Source organism: Triturus cristatus, chromosome 5_2, assembly GCF_964204655.1.
Source record: "Triturus cristatus chromosome 5_2, aTriCri1.1, whole genome shotgun sequence".
NCBI lineage: Eukaryota > Metazoa > Chordata > Amphibia > Caudata > Salamandridae > Triturus > Triturus cristatus.
Genome location: NC_140588.1, coordinates 578,983,878 through 579,003,519, shown reverse-complemented (window position 1 = coordinate 579,003,519; position 19,642 = coordinate 578,983,878). Strand labels below are relative to the sequence as shown.

General features: G+C 43.3%; 1 protein-coding gene across 2 annotated transcripts in view; it reads left to right on the top strand.

Annotated features, from left to right (window-relative positions):
- Window positions 1–19,642, top strand: part of LOC146829025 (uncharacterized) — a 234,663-nt gene that overhangs the window by 46,956 nt on the left and 168,065 nt on the right. For both annotated transcript variants that reach the window (XM_085607667.1, XM_085607668.1), the window contains exons 2-3: window positions 5,963–6,156; window positions 6,242–6,351. In XM_085607667.1, the coding sequence (XP_085463793.1) occupies window positions 5,963–6,156; window positions 6,242–6,351 (304 nt within the window). The remainder of the gene's footprint in view (window positions 1–5,962; window positions 6,157–6,241; window positions 6,352–19,642) is intronic.

Sequence of the window (19,642 nt, the reverse complement as noted above, 5' to 3'; positions counted from 1 at the left end):
TCCCCTGAGCTAGTGCTCTTTCTTTTGCTACAGCTGTTTGAACTGCTGTCAGTATCTTTTCTGTTGAAGTGAAGCGCATTTCTGCTTGTGTATACAAATGTGATTTGTATGCTATTGGTACTTTTTCACCCTCATTAAATGTTAAATTGGTGAATCCGCATTGACCCGAAATTATTCGGATCACTAGATTACGTTTATTTACGCGTGTTTGTAAGTGATTTGTTACTAACATGTTAGCTTGGAGCGAATGCAGGATGTCTGTGTGTTCCTGTGTCCAATGTTTTGTTGACAAATCAGGTTTGATTAATTCGTAGAGAGGTTTAACCCTTTCTGCGTAATTTAGAATGTAAGTTCTTCCACAATTTAGGAAACCCAAGATGGATTGTACATTTTTCAGCGTTTTTGGAGGTTGGAGCAGCGCACGTTTTTCTAAAAAGTTAGCTGCCAGGCTTTTGCCTTCACTTGAAAGCTCATATCCTAGGAAAAGGACATTGAGATGGGCAATTCTGGATTTTTTAAGGTTGAATTTATAGCCCTCCGAGACGAAGCCCAGTATAATGGTATTTACACTGTTCATGTGCCTATCTAGGTTATCGTCTGTCAGATAGATGTCATCGACATATGACAATGCCTCATTATCATAAATTTGTAGTAACTCTGTTACCCTTGCTGAGAATAACCCTGGGCTGTTTTTGAACCCTTATGGGAGTCTACAAAAGTGACCCTGGGTCCCCATTATTGAGAAAGCTGTTAAGTACCTGCTTTCAGGTGCTATGTTTTGACAAAAGAAACCATTTGAAATGTCCAATGTGGTTTTATATTTTTTACACACAATGTTATTCATTAATGCTGTAATATGTGCATTTTGCACTGCAAATGTTTTGGAACAAGTGTTCAAGTGTCTGTAACTAGACGATATGTATTGTCTGGTTTGGATACAGGAAACAAAGGATTGTTAATTGAGGAGGTGCATGTTTCAATCACCCCCTGGTATTCAAGTTGATCTAAGATTTCCCTGACCTGTTTTTTAGCTTCTTGCTTTATTGGGTACTGCCTTTGTGCAGTAGGTTGATTTTTTAGCTGTATTTTGTGGTGAGGTGAGTCCTCATCCCATCCTACATGATTTTTGTATAGTACTGGGGCCTGGGCTACTGCCCATTTCCTGTCATAAGTATATTTTAGGTGAATTGGAATATGGTTGGAGAAGGCTGGCATAATGATGTCCTCGCCATGTGGGCACTCCCCTATACATTTTGGTGGCCAGTCCTTCTAGAAGTATATCATAACCCCTTGAAAGTTTCTCCCAAAAGAGTGCTTTCACTTTTCTTGGTATATCTCCCTCCATTCGGATTGTTATTTCATATAACTTTTGTGGAGTACTAACCCTGGTGTCTACAGTCTCTACTGTGATGTACTTATTCAAGTCCACTATCTCCAGAAGTTCCTTCAGGTTCTGGTGAGCTATTGTTACTTCTGCTGTACTGTCCAGCATTGTTTGAGCCCATTCTCCGTTCTTGAGCTGTGTTCTCAGCATTCTTGGCATGTCTGATTTTCAGACCTTCTACCTTCTTTTTTTGTGAATTGAGGTTTTGTTTTATTTTTCCGAACGTGTTGATTGTCTTTGGACTTCACGCGTTCTTCTTTGTGATCTGACCGTCCTCTTCTTTCTGATGTCTGTGACAATATCTGAAAGATACGAGAGGAACGTGTGTCAGTATGTTGATACCGGTCAGGTTTTCTTAAATTATCCCTATTCCTGAGGTTATACCTCGTTTCAGAGGGCTCCTTTTGAGGAGACCTACCTCGGGATTTAGAATGTGTCTCTTTTTGATTTTGTTTATTAGTTTCCCACTTCTTTTTAGAAGATGTAGGATTTTGAATATTCGAGTCCTTCTCAGGACCTTCAGTCAGTTTTGGCTTCAAAGGTTTTCCACCCAAACTGTCTCTTCCTAATTCTGCATAAGATTTTTCTATTATTCTGGGTAGTTCATGTTGATGTTCTGTTACATCAAATTCCCTTAAGCAATGGCGGATCGCCACTGATGTTGCCTCCCCTTTAATATTAGATAATATTATTGTTGAGACCTGGTCAAAGTTTTTCAGTAATTTCATACCTAAATTCAGAGCAGGCTGTGCCCCGTATTCGTTTTGAATTTGTTTCAGGACATCTGGTATTACTGCAATTGACGGAACATCATGTGTTTTAGTATAGATGGCAGCAAAGACTGTGCCCCGAGTGGTGCAGTCTTCCAGTTGTGGTGTGATCCTCATTGGCAAACAGATTGTTAGGATTCTGTGTTTCTCATAAGGGCTAGTATTTGGAAATACTGCTTCGATTTGAGTAATTTTTTGAGCTATCCAGAATCGAATTTGTTCACGTTTTGTGGGCATTTTACCCATGACTGCATGTAAAGTCTGTGGAGTAATTTTTAGTGTATACCCTTGTTGAGGTGTTTGATTTGGAATGGTTATTACTGGTTGGACTGTGAAAGTCTGCATGACATATTGGACTAATTGTCTGTATATTTTTTTAACTCTTGTAGTTGAGTAAGTAATTCCTCGTCTGACATTTCTTCGATATCAGGATGAGGTGTGTAGCCTGCTAAAATCGGCCACGTTGCTCCTGGTCTACCTAGTGGACCGAGCCTGGTAATGTTTTTGTGATGTTTTTGGGCGCCTTTAAACCCGAGATTATGCTCCTGGTATGTGAGTGGAATTTCAATATCCTCAAAAGGAATATATTCCTCGGGTGGTTCATCTTCTTTAAAGAAGTGAAATACTCTTGTTACTGGATTTGATTCTGGGAATACAATCCATGAATAGAATACCTCTGTCTGAAAGGATTTGTGTGCATCTATCACGAATACTGCTCTACCACCTCTTGGTGTTAGGCCATGTTTTATACGTTTTAGAGTGATGGCTCTCCTTAAGTTTGGAGGGATGTTTATAACACCCTCATCGGTTTCATTTAAACCTGTAAAATTAAAAGCTGTTACGACTGAGTCAGCCACAGCTACACTGTTCTTAGTGTTAGTATCCCCGTTCAGGGACATTGTTTTTGAAAAATGTAGAACAAGTTTCAAGGAAACAAAGATAAGGTGCACAATATTTTTGGAACACTGTATCCTTCAACGTTGAACAAACCAAACAGCTAATATATAGGATTTTTTCCTATTTAGCTTTGGTGGATACTTAACCCTACCCACTCCAGACGTTTTATGGAGTATGCGAGTAAGGATCTCTGAGAAAAGCATGACTGAGTTACTCAGTATCTAGCGTTAAATTAGTGCCTTACCAAACGTTCGGCGCCATGTAGTGTAGTTTCTATTTCCCTAATAGGCTCTGCGCATTGGAATAATATACCCTATAGATTTGGCATAAGACTGAGTTCAGTATGCCCCTATCGAGTATATTAAACTTAATTAATTTGTACCAGCTAACTCAGAGGTCCATAGAAACTCCTTGTAAACAAGAAGGGATTACTTTCTGGCAACCGCATAAACATGACCACTATGTTTCCCTTTAGAATCGGAACACTCTCAGAATTGTGGAAACAACAGATAACAGTTTCACTCAGCTAATCGTGCATGCTTGGTTTCTACAGAGTTACACAGAAAGAACAGACGGGCGTTTCAATAAAAGGATTTATTGAACAGTTTTGTTTCTCGTCTAAGAGATATGAGCTGTTATAATCACAAGACAGTATGCGAGATATATTATGTACAGTGTAAGCAGTAGGAAGAAATAATACTGCGCTAGCATCTTTTAGCTATGACACATATATTCATATACATAAATAACATAAGCTAAAAATGCAAGTACTCATGAGATGCTTCTCTAACTAGTTCTACCCCAGTGTACCTAACCTAAGTGTAGTACAAGGTAAGAAGTAGGTGCTGTATGCTATAGTCTGGTATGCCAAGTCTGGTATGCTAAGAGTCCCTCTAGGTTCTAGTCAGCTCCATACCTTGAGAATGAGAGAGGTGGGAATCTCTCTCCGGGTCTCGAACTCGATAACACACCGCAAAGGGAGTCAGAACACTGGAAGCTGGATTCTCTGCGAGCAGGGATGACAGCGTCTCTTGTCAGTGCGTCAGGCCGGGACACAGGCTCCTTAAAAGTCGAGGTCTCCTCCTACCTGCTTGGGCAAGGGAAGGTATATTTATACCCGGTAAGTGCCTTGGAATGTTAGCATTGCCGTAAAGTCAGGCAGAGGAAGACGTCTGGGATGAACCCTTAAGGAATAGCAGTTCATGCATAATAAATGTGTTCTTGGAGAAATCAATAATCCTGTGCTTGGGGAACTCCCCAGAGCTTAAGGATCTAGTTTCTAAGAACTCGTTGTGACGTTGGGGTGGACGGATGTAGGTGGCCATGCCTGTATTTGGATAGCATGACTAATGCCTAAATAAGGACTGGAATCTAATGCCTATATAAGGGCAATGTGAATTGTGCCTATATAAGGACATGTATCAGGAAAACCTATATACGGACACCTAGAGCGGAATACAACAATGGAGGACAATTGAACCGCTTAGGATGTTTTTTTAAAGTGATTTTTGTGTGGGGTCAAGAACAGGAACGTGCTTTCAGTAAAATGAAACAAAATTGTACATGCACCACTTTTGAAGTCTTTTGTAGTCGGGAAAGAATATATGACAGTGGTAAATCTAAGCAACCGTGGTGCAGGAGCTGAGATAATTCATCCTTATAGAAGCAAGGAGTAGATTGTGCTGCATGGGTTTAGGACACTTGAGCTGTCATAAAGTGAGAACAGTCCTAGCCTGAAGTTGGGCTGTGGAGCATTACAGAATTTTCTTGTGAGGGACCAAATTCGCTCTTAGGACAGATCACAAGCACTTAGTTGCACATGTTATTGCAGAGTGGGTGAACGCGTGCTACACTAGGTGCTAGATTACATACCTTCCAGTGTCAAAATGGAATATGTGCTAAAAGAAGAATGTGCATTGAGGTTGTATGACACGGTTGCTATTGTTGGACAAGCAGATCATGGTCGACCAGGAAGCTGAGTGCAAAGTTGCACTTGCTGTCCTTATGGAAGAGTGCAGGGATCATCAAATATGTGCTGATGAGGTTACTTGTTCTCTGATGAGTTTTATGTGCAGTGGTTGGCCAGAGGAGTGACTGGTTTGTGGTGAGTTAAAGAAATAGTTCAAGATTAAAGAACAGTCTGCTCTTGAAAGTCACATTTTGGTTATGGTGGATAAAATAGCTCCTCCCTTGGTCGTAAGGGTAAAAGTCTTTAATCAGTGTCACGAAGGACAAGAGGTATTTCTGGAAACATAAGGCGAGCTAGGCAATATTTTTGGTGGTCTGGTGTTGATGGGACTTTTGATAAGCGAGTTAGAGAATGTGAATTATGTGCTGGTAATGAAAAAGAATCTAACCCTTGTGTTGTATCCTCTCAACCCACTGAGTTTCCAGTAGGCACAAGGAGGAAAGCGGGGGATGTTATTGGACAATAACTGTGATTCCCAGACAGTAGGCCTTTACCATTGTGATATTAGAAGTTAAGATGGTGGAAAAAGTGATCTTGTAAGCAATCGTCGAGTTTCCTGATTATGTTTTTTGTAGGAAAGTTTTCCAGAGTTCTTAGTCTCCAGCAGTGATCTGGGGCAGTTAATGGATGAGGCTGCAGGGAGCATGCCTGTTTCTATTTGCTCCTATTGTACCTACTCAGTCTTGAAACAAATCATCAGAAATCCATTTACATTTTAGCTTCCTCCGCCTTCATTCACTTACTAACCTTCCTGTTGGTCCATCTCATGAGATAGACCCTTTGGGTAGTGAGGACAGCATTAGTGCTATGATTGCATGATTAATTGGTATTTTGTTGGGCATTTGAGACTTTAAGCCTTAGAGACTATGTTTTTTTAAACAAATTACTTTCCTTTTTTGACCTTAGTTCTGACACTTCCCTTAATATTTCGTGATCTTACAGAATGCCAAAAAGAGACGAGGACGTCCTTCTCTGGAGCCTGATGAAGCAAAGCGCCGGCGAGAGCAAAGACAAAAGGAGAGACGTAAGAACACTGTCAATCTTGGCAAGTCTCATCAGGAGTGGTCCATGTTGAAAAACTCGCTGTTTTACAAGAAAGATGCTGACTTTGCTGCATTTCTCCTGAATTTTTACAGGTTTATTTTATTTTTCAATGAAAAATATTTCACACAATTGGCAAGGTCCTTGTCACTGTGATTATTTGTCTTTTAATATTTATAGGAGAAACAACAAAGAAATTGAAAATAAGGCCGCTCCTTCAGCCTCCTCTCAAACCTCAGCAATAACATCTCCTGTAACCTCGCCCGTAAATACATCTGTTCCTTCATCTGGTATGCAAGTATTATATATTATTTCTTACATATAGCACTTAATGTTTCTGCCAAAAGCACAAAATACTTACCCAAATATTAATACCGCATTCCATGATCCTTAATTTACTTATATTTCAAATATTATTTGTTTTTTTATAGAAATAATTGAAGCCAGTTAATGTACAAAGCACATGTTTTACGTATATAAGCTCATTGATCTATTCGTCTATTCTAGATCCCAGAACACAAGCTTTCAAGACGTTTTAACTGTTTTCCAAATAACCAAATGGTCAGAAAGCATTCCCAAATAGGCAACCATTTTGCCTTTCTTAATTCAGACAGTTTAGTGTACACTCAGAAAATTTGTCGGAAAAAGACTCAGAAAAGAGAAGATTAATGAAAAATCGAAAGCAGGATTGCTGCCCCCTGATAGGAATATTACATATAGTGAAAGAAGACTCTGCTGCCTTGAGAATCTTGGAGACTGCAGTATCTCAACATGCCCAGTAGGGGGACATTTAGCTTGTCAATTTGTTCGCTCCATGAGAAATATCCTCTACACAACTCTCTTCTCGGTGAAGCTATTTTTGGGTGGAAATGTCATTTGTTTGGGTAGTGTTCTAATTCCATCCAACGACTTTAGCCCTTGTGGGTGTTTTAACCTTTTGTCTGACAAAAAAGTGTTTTTCACCCTTTTTGGCTTTCATCCCCTTGCTGCCTTAAGCCATCACGCTTTGGATAAATGTCCAGTTTGTGGAAGGAAATGTCTAGTAATGGCGACAATGATGTTTTCGTGGTGTGTGTTCCTGACTCCCTTTCAATTAAAGACTGTGATATTTTTACCCCGGAGGACATGTTATTACATATCAGGAGGCACAGGAGACAGTTTCACTTGGCCAGGACGAGTGGGAGTGGAGGTGGGGAGTGGGGTGTGGGTTAGCACTTGGTGTCCTTGGTGTATAACATAACGCTTTTAAGAGGGACAGGCCCAGACGACAGATGACTGCTTGCATGGTATGGGGGGGGGGGGGGGGTGCTGTAAGAAGTTTTTTTTTCTGTAGTGTATGAATATGAGGTACACTTTTTAGAAGGTCCAGATGACCCTTCTTGACTAGAAGGGCTTAAAGGAATAATCCCAAAATGTTCTCTTTTGTGGTAGTGTGGGCGAGCAGTTTAGGCTTATCAGAGGGTAGTGTTAAGCATTAGTTGTACACAGAGAGTCAATAAATGAGACACACAAGAAGAAACTCAAGCCCAATTTAGAAAAATAAAAGATATTTTTATATAATTTTTTTATACCAAGAATTTCGTAATTAGGTAAGTATTTTAGACATTATCACATTTTAGAGTAGAAACAGTAGAAAATGACAGCTGTCAGATTTGAGGCATGAGCCTCAAACCCGGTATTGTTATCCTATGGACGAAACATTCACAGCATTGTGTCACTTGCAAATGACTTACAGGACTGAGCTTCTGGACTTAAGGGGAGTAGGGACCAAGGTCTAAAAAAGCATCAAGAGCCCAGTTTTACCTGCCCTGGGTTGTCGGGTGCAGAGGTGCTTTCAGCAGTGGTAGCCTTGAACGCTATACCTCTTCCTGGGTGGCTGCTGCATCAGTGGACTCTGGGTCAGCAGATCGGTGTACCAGACGTCGCGATCAGTACCTGCAGGATGCAGTAAGGTGGCTCCTCCACTTTAAGGGAGATGCTGGCTAGTTGACGAAGTGCTGGCAGCCTTCTGAATCTTTTGGAAGACGCACAGCTGCAGTACGAGTCTGGTCTAGGCGATTGTTGGGACAGGAACAGGCAGGCAGGGTTTGGTGCCAAAGTCCACAGCTAGTCCTTTGTTCTTGCGTTCTTTGGCTCTTTTTTGTCCTGCTTCTTTTGGGGTCACTTGAACCTGTGTTCTTGGTGTCAGGGGCCACCTAAATACTGAAATTAGGGGTGTTAAGGTGAGTGAAGTGTAGCAGCCAATGGGCTACTTATCCTTGGGGTCAGTACACCCCCTATATGACCACTTCGTGTGGGTAGTTGTTATAACCCTGTCCCAGAGTTCCTAATTCCACCAAAATCAAAATGGTGGAACCCTTCTTTCTTGGAGCACATCAGGCAGCCCACCTTTTAAAAAAATAGTTTTTATTGGCATTTTGTATAAAGACATTAAGCAAAAAACATAGCATTGCAGTTACAATTTATGGCTCTTGTGATATCCAGACATCTGAGGAGACAGAAAGTATGTAGTGTCACATTGGAGTACATCCACATTTCAAGCGATAGACTACATTCCCATGGCGCATTCTCCTACACTCAAACTTACATGTCATAACAGTGTCGCATTTTGGCCTGGTTGGCCCGAATAACACACCATTTACCCTGTGCGGTCCAATAGTCAATCACCAGTACATATCGTATCATCCACATCAGCAGAGCTCAGCCAACTTGTGAATGGGCCCCATATGTCCTTGGGGCGGGATTGTGTTGGTAATAATTCCCCTGTAGCGGGGGGGGCAGAGCTAGCCGAGCTGTGAGATGGGCGCGTATTGAGCGAGCTCCTCTCGGACACCCAAATAAACGCTAATAATCCTGCACAGATGGCATCTAAAACTACCTAAATGAGGTGATGTCCGAATAAAAACCACTCGTGTCTCCTTTCAATGCCTGAGATGATCTGATGCGCACTGGAATCGCCGAGGTAAAGAGAATTGCAGCTGCGGCTCTGTGTGTGAAGCCGAAACCAGGACATCGGGCTAAAGTATGGCGCAGAGCCGAGACGTAGAGCACGCAGACCGGCGAGAATTCACTCTAGGTCGGAGCTCGGAAATAAACTACTGTACTGAGGACCGGAGTACTTCACATAAGCAGCGGACCTCCAAACAGTCTCCCGATCACTGATGAGGCAGCTGGCAGTGCCCCGATCGTAGCGGGGCAACTTCGCCGCACCGATAACCTTCCGTACAGCGGAAACGGCATTGAGCGCACGCAGGGCGCAACGCTACACATCAAACCTGCACACAGCGAGAACCCAGCGGTCACGATCCAAACCCGAGGTGAGAGGACATTCTGATTTTGCATGGGTAACTAACAGCCAGCAGCACTGAGAGCCGTTCAAAGTACATGGCGCGGTAAATAGCGGAACGGAGGGGCGCACTAGCGAGGCTCAGTTACGACATTGCTCGCACTATTTGGAGTCCCAGAAGCTTTGCAGATCATCGATCACAGCACCCAGCAGGGACTAGACAGCCGGGGTTTCAACTACTGAGACAGATACGCCACACAATTGCGAGAGGTCACCGGGATACAGCTATGGCGCAGGCCGAAATTAGTGGGCAGTAACGGCTGAAACAGGGCGGCGAACCGCGGTGCTCGAATCTGTGGGATCACGCTGCCACAACTTATGTGTTGACGACTCGCTGGCTGCAGCTGCTGGGGGTGATTAGACTGTATGAAAGGAAGTGGACTCCGGAGGATACAGCAGCCTGCTGAAGAACACTCCACGGCAAGAGGGGTCAGAGGCTGTATATCGACTGCCGGCGCTCCATTTGTGAGTACATGGCTGCGAGTGAGTATCCAAAGAGCAACCTGGGAACAGACGGTGCTACAGATAGACCGAGGGGGTGGCAGTGTGGCCTATTCAAAGCCAAGCGGTTCCTTCTGAACCCACCGTCTGGGTTAGTTAGAGACCCAGGACACTGAAGGAAACCCAGGCCAGCGTAACACATAATCCTAAGGCATCTAGATAGTAAGCGGCAGTCAACAGTGAAGGCACAATACTAAGTAACTACCGCCTGGACCCAGTGGCACAGGAATAACGCCTGTCATACATTGTGGAAGCATAACTAGACTCTGTCGGCACCGAAACCATGGGCAAACCAGATAAAAACCAGCCCAAAATAAATTTTGATCAATCTAAAAAAACAACGGATCAAAATACAGAAGATCAACAGACGGCAATACAAGAAGCGGCCTCTAATGGTGGAGTCATAAACGAGAATGTCCAAACTATGGTCTCCATAATACAAGCAGCGCTGTCAAACATTGATGGTAAGATTGATTCACTTACGAACAGAGTGGACCGCATGTCTGAACGACTAGATCGCCACACAGAGAGGATAGATATGGCGGAACGTCGTATTTCTGACGCAGAAGATGCGCACACTCAAATGGAAAGCAAGCAGGGAAAATTGGACAAGCAATTGGCGGTGTTAACTGCTAAAACAGAAGATTTGGAAGCGAGATCCAGACGAAGCAATCTACGCCTGATGGGAATAGCAGAAACAACAAATACAGGACCCATGGAAAAATATGTGGAACAACTGCTTATCTCCCTACTGGGTAGAGACACCTTCTTCGAAGTTTTCATAATCGAAAGAGCGCATAGATCCCTAATTCCACGGCCGGCACCGGGTGCCCGACCAAGACCTATAATAGCCAAATTACTGAACTATAGAGACCGCGACGCGGCCCTGCGAAAAGCTCGGGAGCTGAGGGTATTGCGCTATGAGGGCATGGAGGTAGCAATTTATCCAGACTTCACACAAGCAGTTCAGGAAGCGAGGAAGAAATTTGGACCGGCGAAGCAGAAACTTAGAGACTTACAAATTGAGTATGCAATGCTATATCCAGCTAGATTATGAGTGACAGACGAAGGGGCAACCAAAATATATAACGAACCAAAAAACATCATGAAATACTTGTACTCGAAAAAATCACAAGGTCCACGCAGGAGATCACCAAGAGAGAAGCAAATAGACCAAGACACGTTGTCTGATGTGGAATGATGACTGTTTTCAGAAGTAATCAGATGAACCAAGGAATCCTTGAAAAAGCACAGACATCTAGAGTGCACACAGCGCTGTGCTCGAGATAAAAGTAAACTACAATGGACATATTCAGAAATGGAATATAAACTCCACAAAGCGCAGAACCACTACTTCTCTGACACTCTGTCACTGAGTAGGCCACAACACGGACACGTGAATATCAACACTGTAGGGTGACAGAGTTGAATACAGATAATAAACTCACGAACTACAAGATGCTAAATCTTAATGCTGAGTTATATGTTTAAATTTAATACACTATTCCGCAACATGGACTATGCCGTTGAAGTAAGTGTGTATGTCTATTGCTTCATAAAATGGATGTTCACATGTGCAACAGGCCATAGACACACGGCATCCACCCTCGAACATCATCGTAGAGGGTTACTGGGCTTGACAGCTTCTGCCCACTTGTGTACACCACACCAGGTAGCTTCTTTTCTTTGTTTTGCAGGGCGGGAGGGGGATATAGGGGATGTTACAGTTACTTGGGAATGTCTCCGTTGTGAAAGGAACAGGGGAGTGGGAGGTGGGTGGGTTGGGGGAATCTGGGGAAAATCAATCAGCGGCAGGAAAACAGACAAGCTATTTTCACGATCTGAAAAGCACTCTAAGACATCAGCGGACACATAGATGACACTATACAATATATGGTTAATAATCCAAAACAGGTTCGCACTTTATCACTCCTGACCTGGAACATTAGGGAACTTCAAAACCCACAGAAAATACGTAAAGTAATGGCCTACTTAGATAGACACAAGATAGATGTGGCCTGTATCCAAGAAACCCATCTGACAGATTATAGGGAGAGTAACATAGGAACCAGATGGGCAACTTATCGTATGGCATCTTCCTACTCCAATTATGCCAGAGGAGTATTGATATTGATATAAAAGAACACCCCCTTTACACTTATTAACGCTATCAAAGACGACCATGGGCGTTATGTTTTTGTGCAAGGCAACTTCGGAGGCACTGTTCTCACGATCATCACAGTATATGGACCAAATTATGAAGAACCAAATTTCTATGCGCAAATATGGGCTAAATTACGAGATTTACAACCCACGGCTATTATATGGGGAGGAGATTTTAATGCATGTCTAGACCCTACCCTGGATAGATCGACTGGTAATGATAGATATGGTAAGCAATCGTCCAAGGTCTTAAGGGAGGGTATGGAGGAATGGAAAATGGTGGTCATATGGAGATCGAGACACCCAGGGCGCAAAGAAGGAAAATGCACGTCACTAACACACAATACATGGTCTAGAATAGATTATTGGCTGACTACTCAGGAAGTCAGATCATGGACAACTGAAGTTGAACATTTACCTAAAACACTGTCAGACCACGCCCCTGTACGGTTCACCTTGGCTATCCCCACGCATACCCCACGACAATTCACGTGGCGACTACAACAATCTGCACTCTAAGATCAGGTATATCGTAGCGAGCTACACCAAGCAATTGTAGACTATTTTGATCAAAATGTAGGATCGGTGAGCAGCACAAGGACGCTCTGGGAGGCATTTAAGGTCACCATAAGGGGGCGCTGCATTAGTAAACATGCAGGAATACTTAGAGATATCCAACATCAACTAAAAATGGCAGAAGTAGAAATCAAACGCCTCGAGTCAGAATATGAGGCTACACAAAATATCACATTGCTGGCAGACATTAGGCAAAAGATAGACACATTCCACAAATTCGCGGATGATGAGATTAAATATCTATCGCGCAGATACACAGCACAGAATTATGGCGAGGGTGGCCGTCCACGGCGAGCCTATCCTATAAAATTAAACCGGCACATACAACAACGTATATAACACAGATCACCAATGCACAAAATCAACCAGTATATGATACCCCTTCTATATTAGATTGCTTTACAAACTATTACACTCAACTCTATACGACGCAGTCGACAGTCTCTGCACCCGAAATCTGTAGTTACTTGGATGACATTGCACTAGCGTGGCTATTGGACGAACACCGTGAGTATTTTGGTCACCACATCACAAAAGATGAGATAACAGAGGCCATTAACTCTCTTCCCAATAATAAGGCCCCCGTCCTGGATGGTCTCCCAGGTGAATTTTACAAAACATTCCGAGACCTGCTGATACCTCACCTGGCTGAAATGTACAAAGAGGCCTATGAGGAGGGAATGCTTCCGTTGATACTAAGGGAAGCCTTATTGATAGCTCTCCCCAAACCAGATAAAGATTTAGCAAACTGCGACTCATATCGCCCCTTATCCTTAATAAACATTGATGTGAAAATTCTGTCAAAAATAATAGCGAAAAGAATACAACCATTACTGGGTAATTTAGTACTACCTGACCAAGCAGGCTTTATACCGACTAGGTCCACTACACAAAACATACGTACAATTTTTGCACTGTATCATCATTTGGATCCAGATATCCCAGCAGCTGCTGCACTGCTAGATGCGGCAAAAGCGTTTGATTCGGTGGAATGGGTATTTATGTTAACTGTTCTGCGCAGGATGGGATTTCCTGAGCCATTTCTATGCTGGATAACACTGCTATACAATGAACCCAAAGCTAGAGTTAGAATAAACGGGTCCACCTCCAACACTTTTGACATAAGCCGTGGAACGAAACAGGTATGCTCGCTCTCACCAATTTTATTTGTACTGACTCTAGAACCCCTAACCTGCAAAATCTGCCAAAAACACTCAAAGTCAGCTTTACAATTCAGATTGCGACCTATAGACATCTCATTATATACAGATGATATGGTGGTATATACACGCTACCCTGACACCAACCTAAACCCACTCATTAGAGAATATATCCGCTTTGAGAATTACTCAGGTCTCCCAATAAATTGGGATAAGTCTGTAGTAAAACCTCTTACAGAGAGTACGGCACAACCAAATCTGGAATACCTATTGAAATGGCACACAGATCCGATTAAATATCTTGGAATATGGATTCACCGTAACCCTGAAATAGTGATTAGAAAGAATTATGGGAGGGCGCTATCAAAACTTCAAGCACAGGTGGATAAATGGATTAAAATGCCACTCTCACTAGCTGATAGAATCGCTTTGCAAAAAATGATAGTGCTGCCTAGATTCCTATATTTGTTCTGGAATATCCCGATTTGGCTCACACAGACAATCTTCTCCAAATTGAGGTCAGCTTTACAACGCTTGACGTGGGCAGGGAAGCAGGCCAGAGTAAGCTGGAAAATCTTAACAAAACCATATCATCAAGTGGGCTTTGGAGCTCCGGACCTTCAACTATATTTTTATTGTGCGCAAGCGCAACATGCACATTATTGGTTACACCCACACACACACATCCCACATATAGCAGTGGAACACGACAGCGTACATCCAACTTCGTTGACAACCTATATCATAGACCCGAAAAGTTTCACACCAAGAGAAATGATCCAAACAGTATACTGCACTTCACGAGCATTGCATGCATTAGCTTACCATGCACAAAAGCTCCCATTATATGCACCAGCAATGCCCCTAGCTCATCATCCCCAAATTTCAGTTACACAGGAAAGGAAAATGCTTACATTACTAGATGAAATGGGATTGGTAGACATGAGCAAGGTGTTCCCACACAACCGATTCATCTCACGAAATGACCCGTCTCTATGTGCACATCAGACGCCATTAAAGTTGTTTGCTTATCTGGGACTGCGAATGGTGGTTAAGGAGCTATATACAACGTTTCCAGAAGAGCCACCACAACTGACTGAGTTACAAATTTTATTAACAGCACCTACATGCCAAAGCCAAGTAACACGACTGTATAACGCATCACAGGATGAACAGAAATGTGGACTTAACATATCATTACAAAGGTGGGAATCAATAACAGGCACCACAATAGATGAACAAGACTGTGGCTACAGCTGTGCTCAACTACACCTACTTACCTCAAATTGCAATCTACGCATAATCCATTTTAAATTTCTACACCAAATATATTACACCCCGGTCAAATTACACAAAGATGGCCTTAGAACAGACGATAATTGCACACTATGCAATGCACCCAAGGCTGACTTCTTACACATGGCCTGGGCTTGCCCCCCACTTTACAAGTACTGACAAGAAATTACTGATACACTAACGACTATGCTAACAGAACAAGTCCCAAACACTCCAATGGTTTGCCTACTGGGAATCCTCAAACTTAGATTAGCCAGGAGACGGAAAATTTTGGCAGTGGCACTATTACTTGCTAAGCGGTGCATAGCCATGCGTTGGGGTAGTAAAAGACCCCCCAGACTTAAAGACTGGCTTACTGACATGACCTATTGTTAAGAGACACTGGAGGCCTATGCAGAGGAAATAAAACAGGCTTCTAGGCCTCGGGATTTCTGGGACCCGTTGGTACAATACCTACATACAATACTGGTAGGACCCTGAATCGACAGAGAGAGTACTCAGGAGGTATAATGGTAAGAAGTACTTGATGAGACGGCGGAGTGCCTGGACGGTGGATTTGATTGTACAATAGAACACACCAGATCAGGAGAATAAATAAAAAGAAATACATTGTAATAACAAACTTAGCAGATCCTTATGAAGTTTGTATGATGAGTAGCTGATGTCTGTATTAGAACACAAGCTTAGATGATAAGATTTGTAACTAAACTGTGGAATGATAATTTATGTGTGTAATGTACTGCTGCTGATTGGCGAAAAAAAAAAATATATATATATATATAATAACTCCCAGTAGCAAGACAGTTGGTCCCTACAGTATGTAACGTCTTTAACCCACTCTCTTGTATATGGGGGCACGGCACCCCAGTGCAGGGCCACCTGTCTCTTTGCCAGCAGCAGTAGCATTGCTATTAACCGCCTCAACAATGCTGAAATGTCTTGAACCACCCCCAGTAGTGCCATCAGTGGTGTGTTAGGCAGCTCCTGCCCAGTAATATTCTTGAGGTGGTGTCGTATTTTCAGCCAGAGGTTAGCTATGGGCCTGCACTGCCAGGTCAGATGGATGAAGGTCATTTGGTTGGCTCTGCATCACCAGCAGTTATTATCTGGCCGAAGCCCCATGCGGTGTAGCTGTGTAGGGATGCAGTATAGGCGGTGTATATATTTGAAGTGAATAAGCCGTAGGCGGTAATTGCGAGACAATTGTTCTAACTGCCCGCAGCAGAAATCCCATTGCTCGTCTGTTATGTTCACCCCATGTCCTCCTCCCATGCCTTGCGTGATGATGGAACGACTACGGGAATATCTCTCTGTGTGAGGGTGTAAATGCGAGACACTAGTTTTCTACCCAATTCCACCTTTATTATGTTTTCTAGCATCGGCAGCACCGGAGGCGGGCTTGGAAATGTGCTGAATCGGCTCCGGCACGATGGGCGCAGTTGATAGTATAATAGCATGTCTGATGCAGATGGAGGAGCAGTGCCGCACATTTGTTGTAGTGTTAAAAAAGTCTCCCCCGGGTATATGTCCTGACCAGTATGAGTATTGTGTGAGTGCGCACGTGCATGCGCCTTTCCATCCATGAGTGGCGGAAACAGTGGGTTGTTTGCCAGAGGCATTGAGGGGGCATACAAAGCATCTGTGTTTGCCCGTTTGCAGAGTCTGTCCCAGGCCCAGAGCATGGTTTCTGTGGTTTTTGCGTTATATATTAGCTTACGCCTAGTCTCTACGCTTCTATTTTTGACTCAAACATGCACATTATCATGTTTATGTATAGATCCCTCACCTTGTCATGCAGTTTAGCCATGTGTCAACATTTTGGGAGCCACCAGTGAGATCTCTTGAGTGTATATCACTATCGCTTCCAACAGTACTTGCCTTTGCGTAGCTATCTAGGATGGGTTTTGGTTAGTTTTTTGTCTCCCTCCTCAGTATCACTCCATGTACAGTGCCTTTTCCAATCCACGCTTTTGCCTCTACATCCTCCTGGTCTGCTTTGCAAACCATGCATCTCATTGGCCGCTGTAGCTGGGCTGCGAAAGGATAGATCTTGAAAGTGGGGGCCTCCAGTTCTTCCCATCTAATGTTCTCATGGCTTTCCCTATGGTAACTCTCCTGCCGTTTCCCACAATTCTTCCAATAATGTGTTCCCGAAAAAAGTTTACTTTTATTTCATTGGGTAACATCACAAAATGATAAGTAATCAAGGGAGTGCGATCATTTTCATCATTGTGATCCTACATAGGGGTGAAAGGGGCAATTTGCACCTAAAGGGGAGAGACTGCTTAATTGCTTTACAGGTCTGTCAAGGTTTCCAGGCATAAGTTGATCATCCTCATGGTATATTTGCATGTCCAAGTGCCTAAAGGTTTCAAGTACTCTTTTAAGTACAGCTTCTTTCTCCTCTAGCTGATTAGTGGATTTAATTTGTCGTAGAGGGAAAAGGCAAGATTTATGCCAATTAATATAAAAGTTCCTAGCTATTATGAAGGAAAGTTTCCATTCTATTAAGGATGCGGAGACGAGGATTATGCTTAACTCTTTCATTTATTCACACTCAGCAGCCTCAACAACATGTTTTTTTCAAATACCACAAATCTCATGAGTCTTTGTTACAACTCAACAATATAACCATAAGAGTAAGTCCCATATAAGCTCTTTCTTTGAGCGAAACATCCTAAAGTCAGCTTTCCTTTCAGTATTCTTGCTTCTGGTCTGATCCTGAGGAAAAACGAAAAATATGACGGCCATAAATTCTCCAACATATGGAACATGTTTAAACTCATCAACAAATTCAGCAATACTGATAACTATCAAGATATGCAACAATTAACTATAGCCATCCTCTCATTCATCAACAGGTACAGTTTGAGCCAGAATCACCTAAACAAACTTTAATTGAGCCTTTGTTGTGATCACCATATCAGAATATACTCATCCTACACCGAAGACTTCAGAGGATACCTGGATGGTAATAGATGATAGCCAGATCAGAAGGGATAAACCTTCCCTCCTCGTCCTTAATAGAATTGAAACTTTCTTTCACAATAGCTATGAAATTTTATACCGGAGGCTCAGGTTACACTAGTTTAAAGCTGGTTGACAACCAGTGAAGCCATGCCAATGATTGGTTTAAAATAAAATGTCTTAAAAGTGGAATCAGAGGCTCAATCAGCTGCTGTGGGAATATCCTCTAGACCGCTCCCCAGGGAAAAGACCTTGGAGGCCATAGCTACCCTGGTGGAGTGTGCCCACCGAAGGAGAATAGATCGATACCTGCTTCTTGCAGGATCCATCTCACTCAACGGCAATAGTCGTTGCCGAGGCTGGCTTGAAAGGGTTCTTGAGTGAAGGAAACAGTTGAGCCATTCCGGTTGGTCTATATTCCTCAGTCATAGACTCATAGGCCCTCAACAGCGTACTACACACAATTTTGGATCACCAGAGAACGCTGAATAGTGAACCACCCTGGTATTGGATTTGGTGCGCCGTGAAATATTGAAGGACACCCCCTCTGGAGTGAAGATATGTGCTGTAATATCTAAAACAACAGTTGATGGACAGAATGCAGAACAATGTCATACATTCACCCCAGTACAGAGATCTGGGCCTAAATCCATCGTTTTTTTGCTCACCATGCCGTTCCAGTTTGAACCCAGCCATATGCAAATCAGTCTTGACCCTGTGCCTCATGGGAACAGTCCAGCCCGAACTGCCAAGCCAGGTCCTCCCTAGGACCGTTTTCGGGGTTTCACCCCTCCTCAGCCAGGATAGCTTGATTCCAGTGGCACAGTGAGCCCGGGACCCACGTCTGGGCATACCCGGCGCACTTAGGGCGAGAAAGCAAAAGACACACAATTGATGGACGGAATGCAGAACAAATCAAAACATTCACCCCCAGTCAAGAGATTTGGGTTAAATCCATCATTCTTTTGCTCACCATGCTACCCCAATTTAGACCTCACCATATGCAAGTCAGTCTTGACCATGTGCCTCATGGTAACAGTCCAGCCCGAACTGCCAAGCCAGGTCCTCCCTGGACCGGAAACAAGCATCCTATGACCGGTTTTGGGGTTTCACCTCTCTTCAGCCAGGATAGCTTGATTCCAGTGGCACAGTGAGCCCGGGACCCACGTCTGGGCATACCCGGCACACTTAGGGCGAGAAAGCAAAAGGCACACAATTGATGGACGGAATGCAGAACAAATCAAAACATTCACCCCCAGTCAAGAGATCTGGGTTGAATCCAGCTAGCCTGGCTGATGACGGCAGTTAGCCAGAAACCGGTCCCAGGATGCTTGTTTCTGGTCCAGGGAGGACCTGGCCTGGCAGTTCGGTCTGGACTGTTCCCATGGGGCACAGGGTCAAGACTGATTTGTATATGGCTGGGTCCAAACTGGGGTGGCGTAGTGGGCAAAAAAATGATGGATTTAACCCAGATCTGTTGACTGGGGGAGAATGTTTGCATTGTTAGCATTCCGTCCAAAAATTTGTTTGCTGTAACACTTTTCACCCTAAGTGGGATGGGTATGCCCAGAC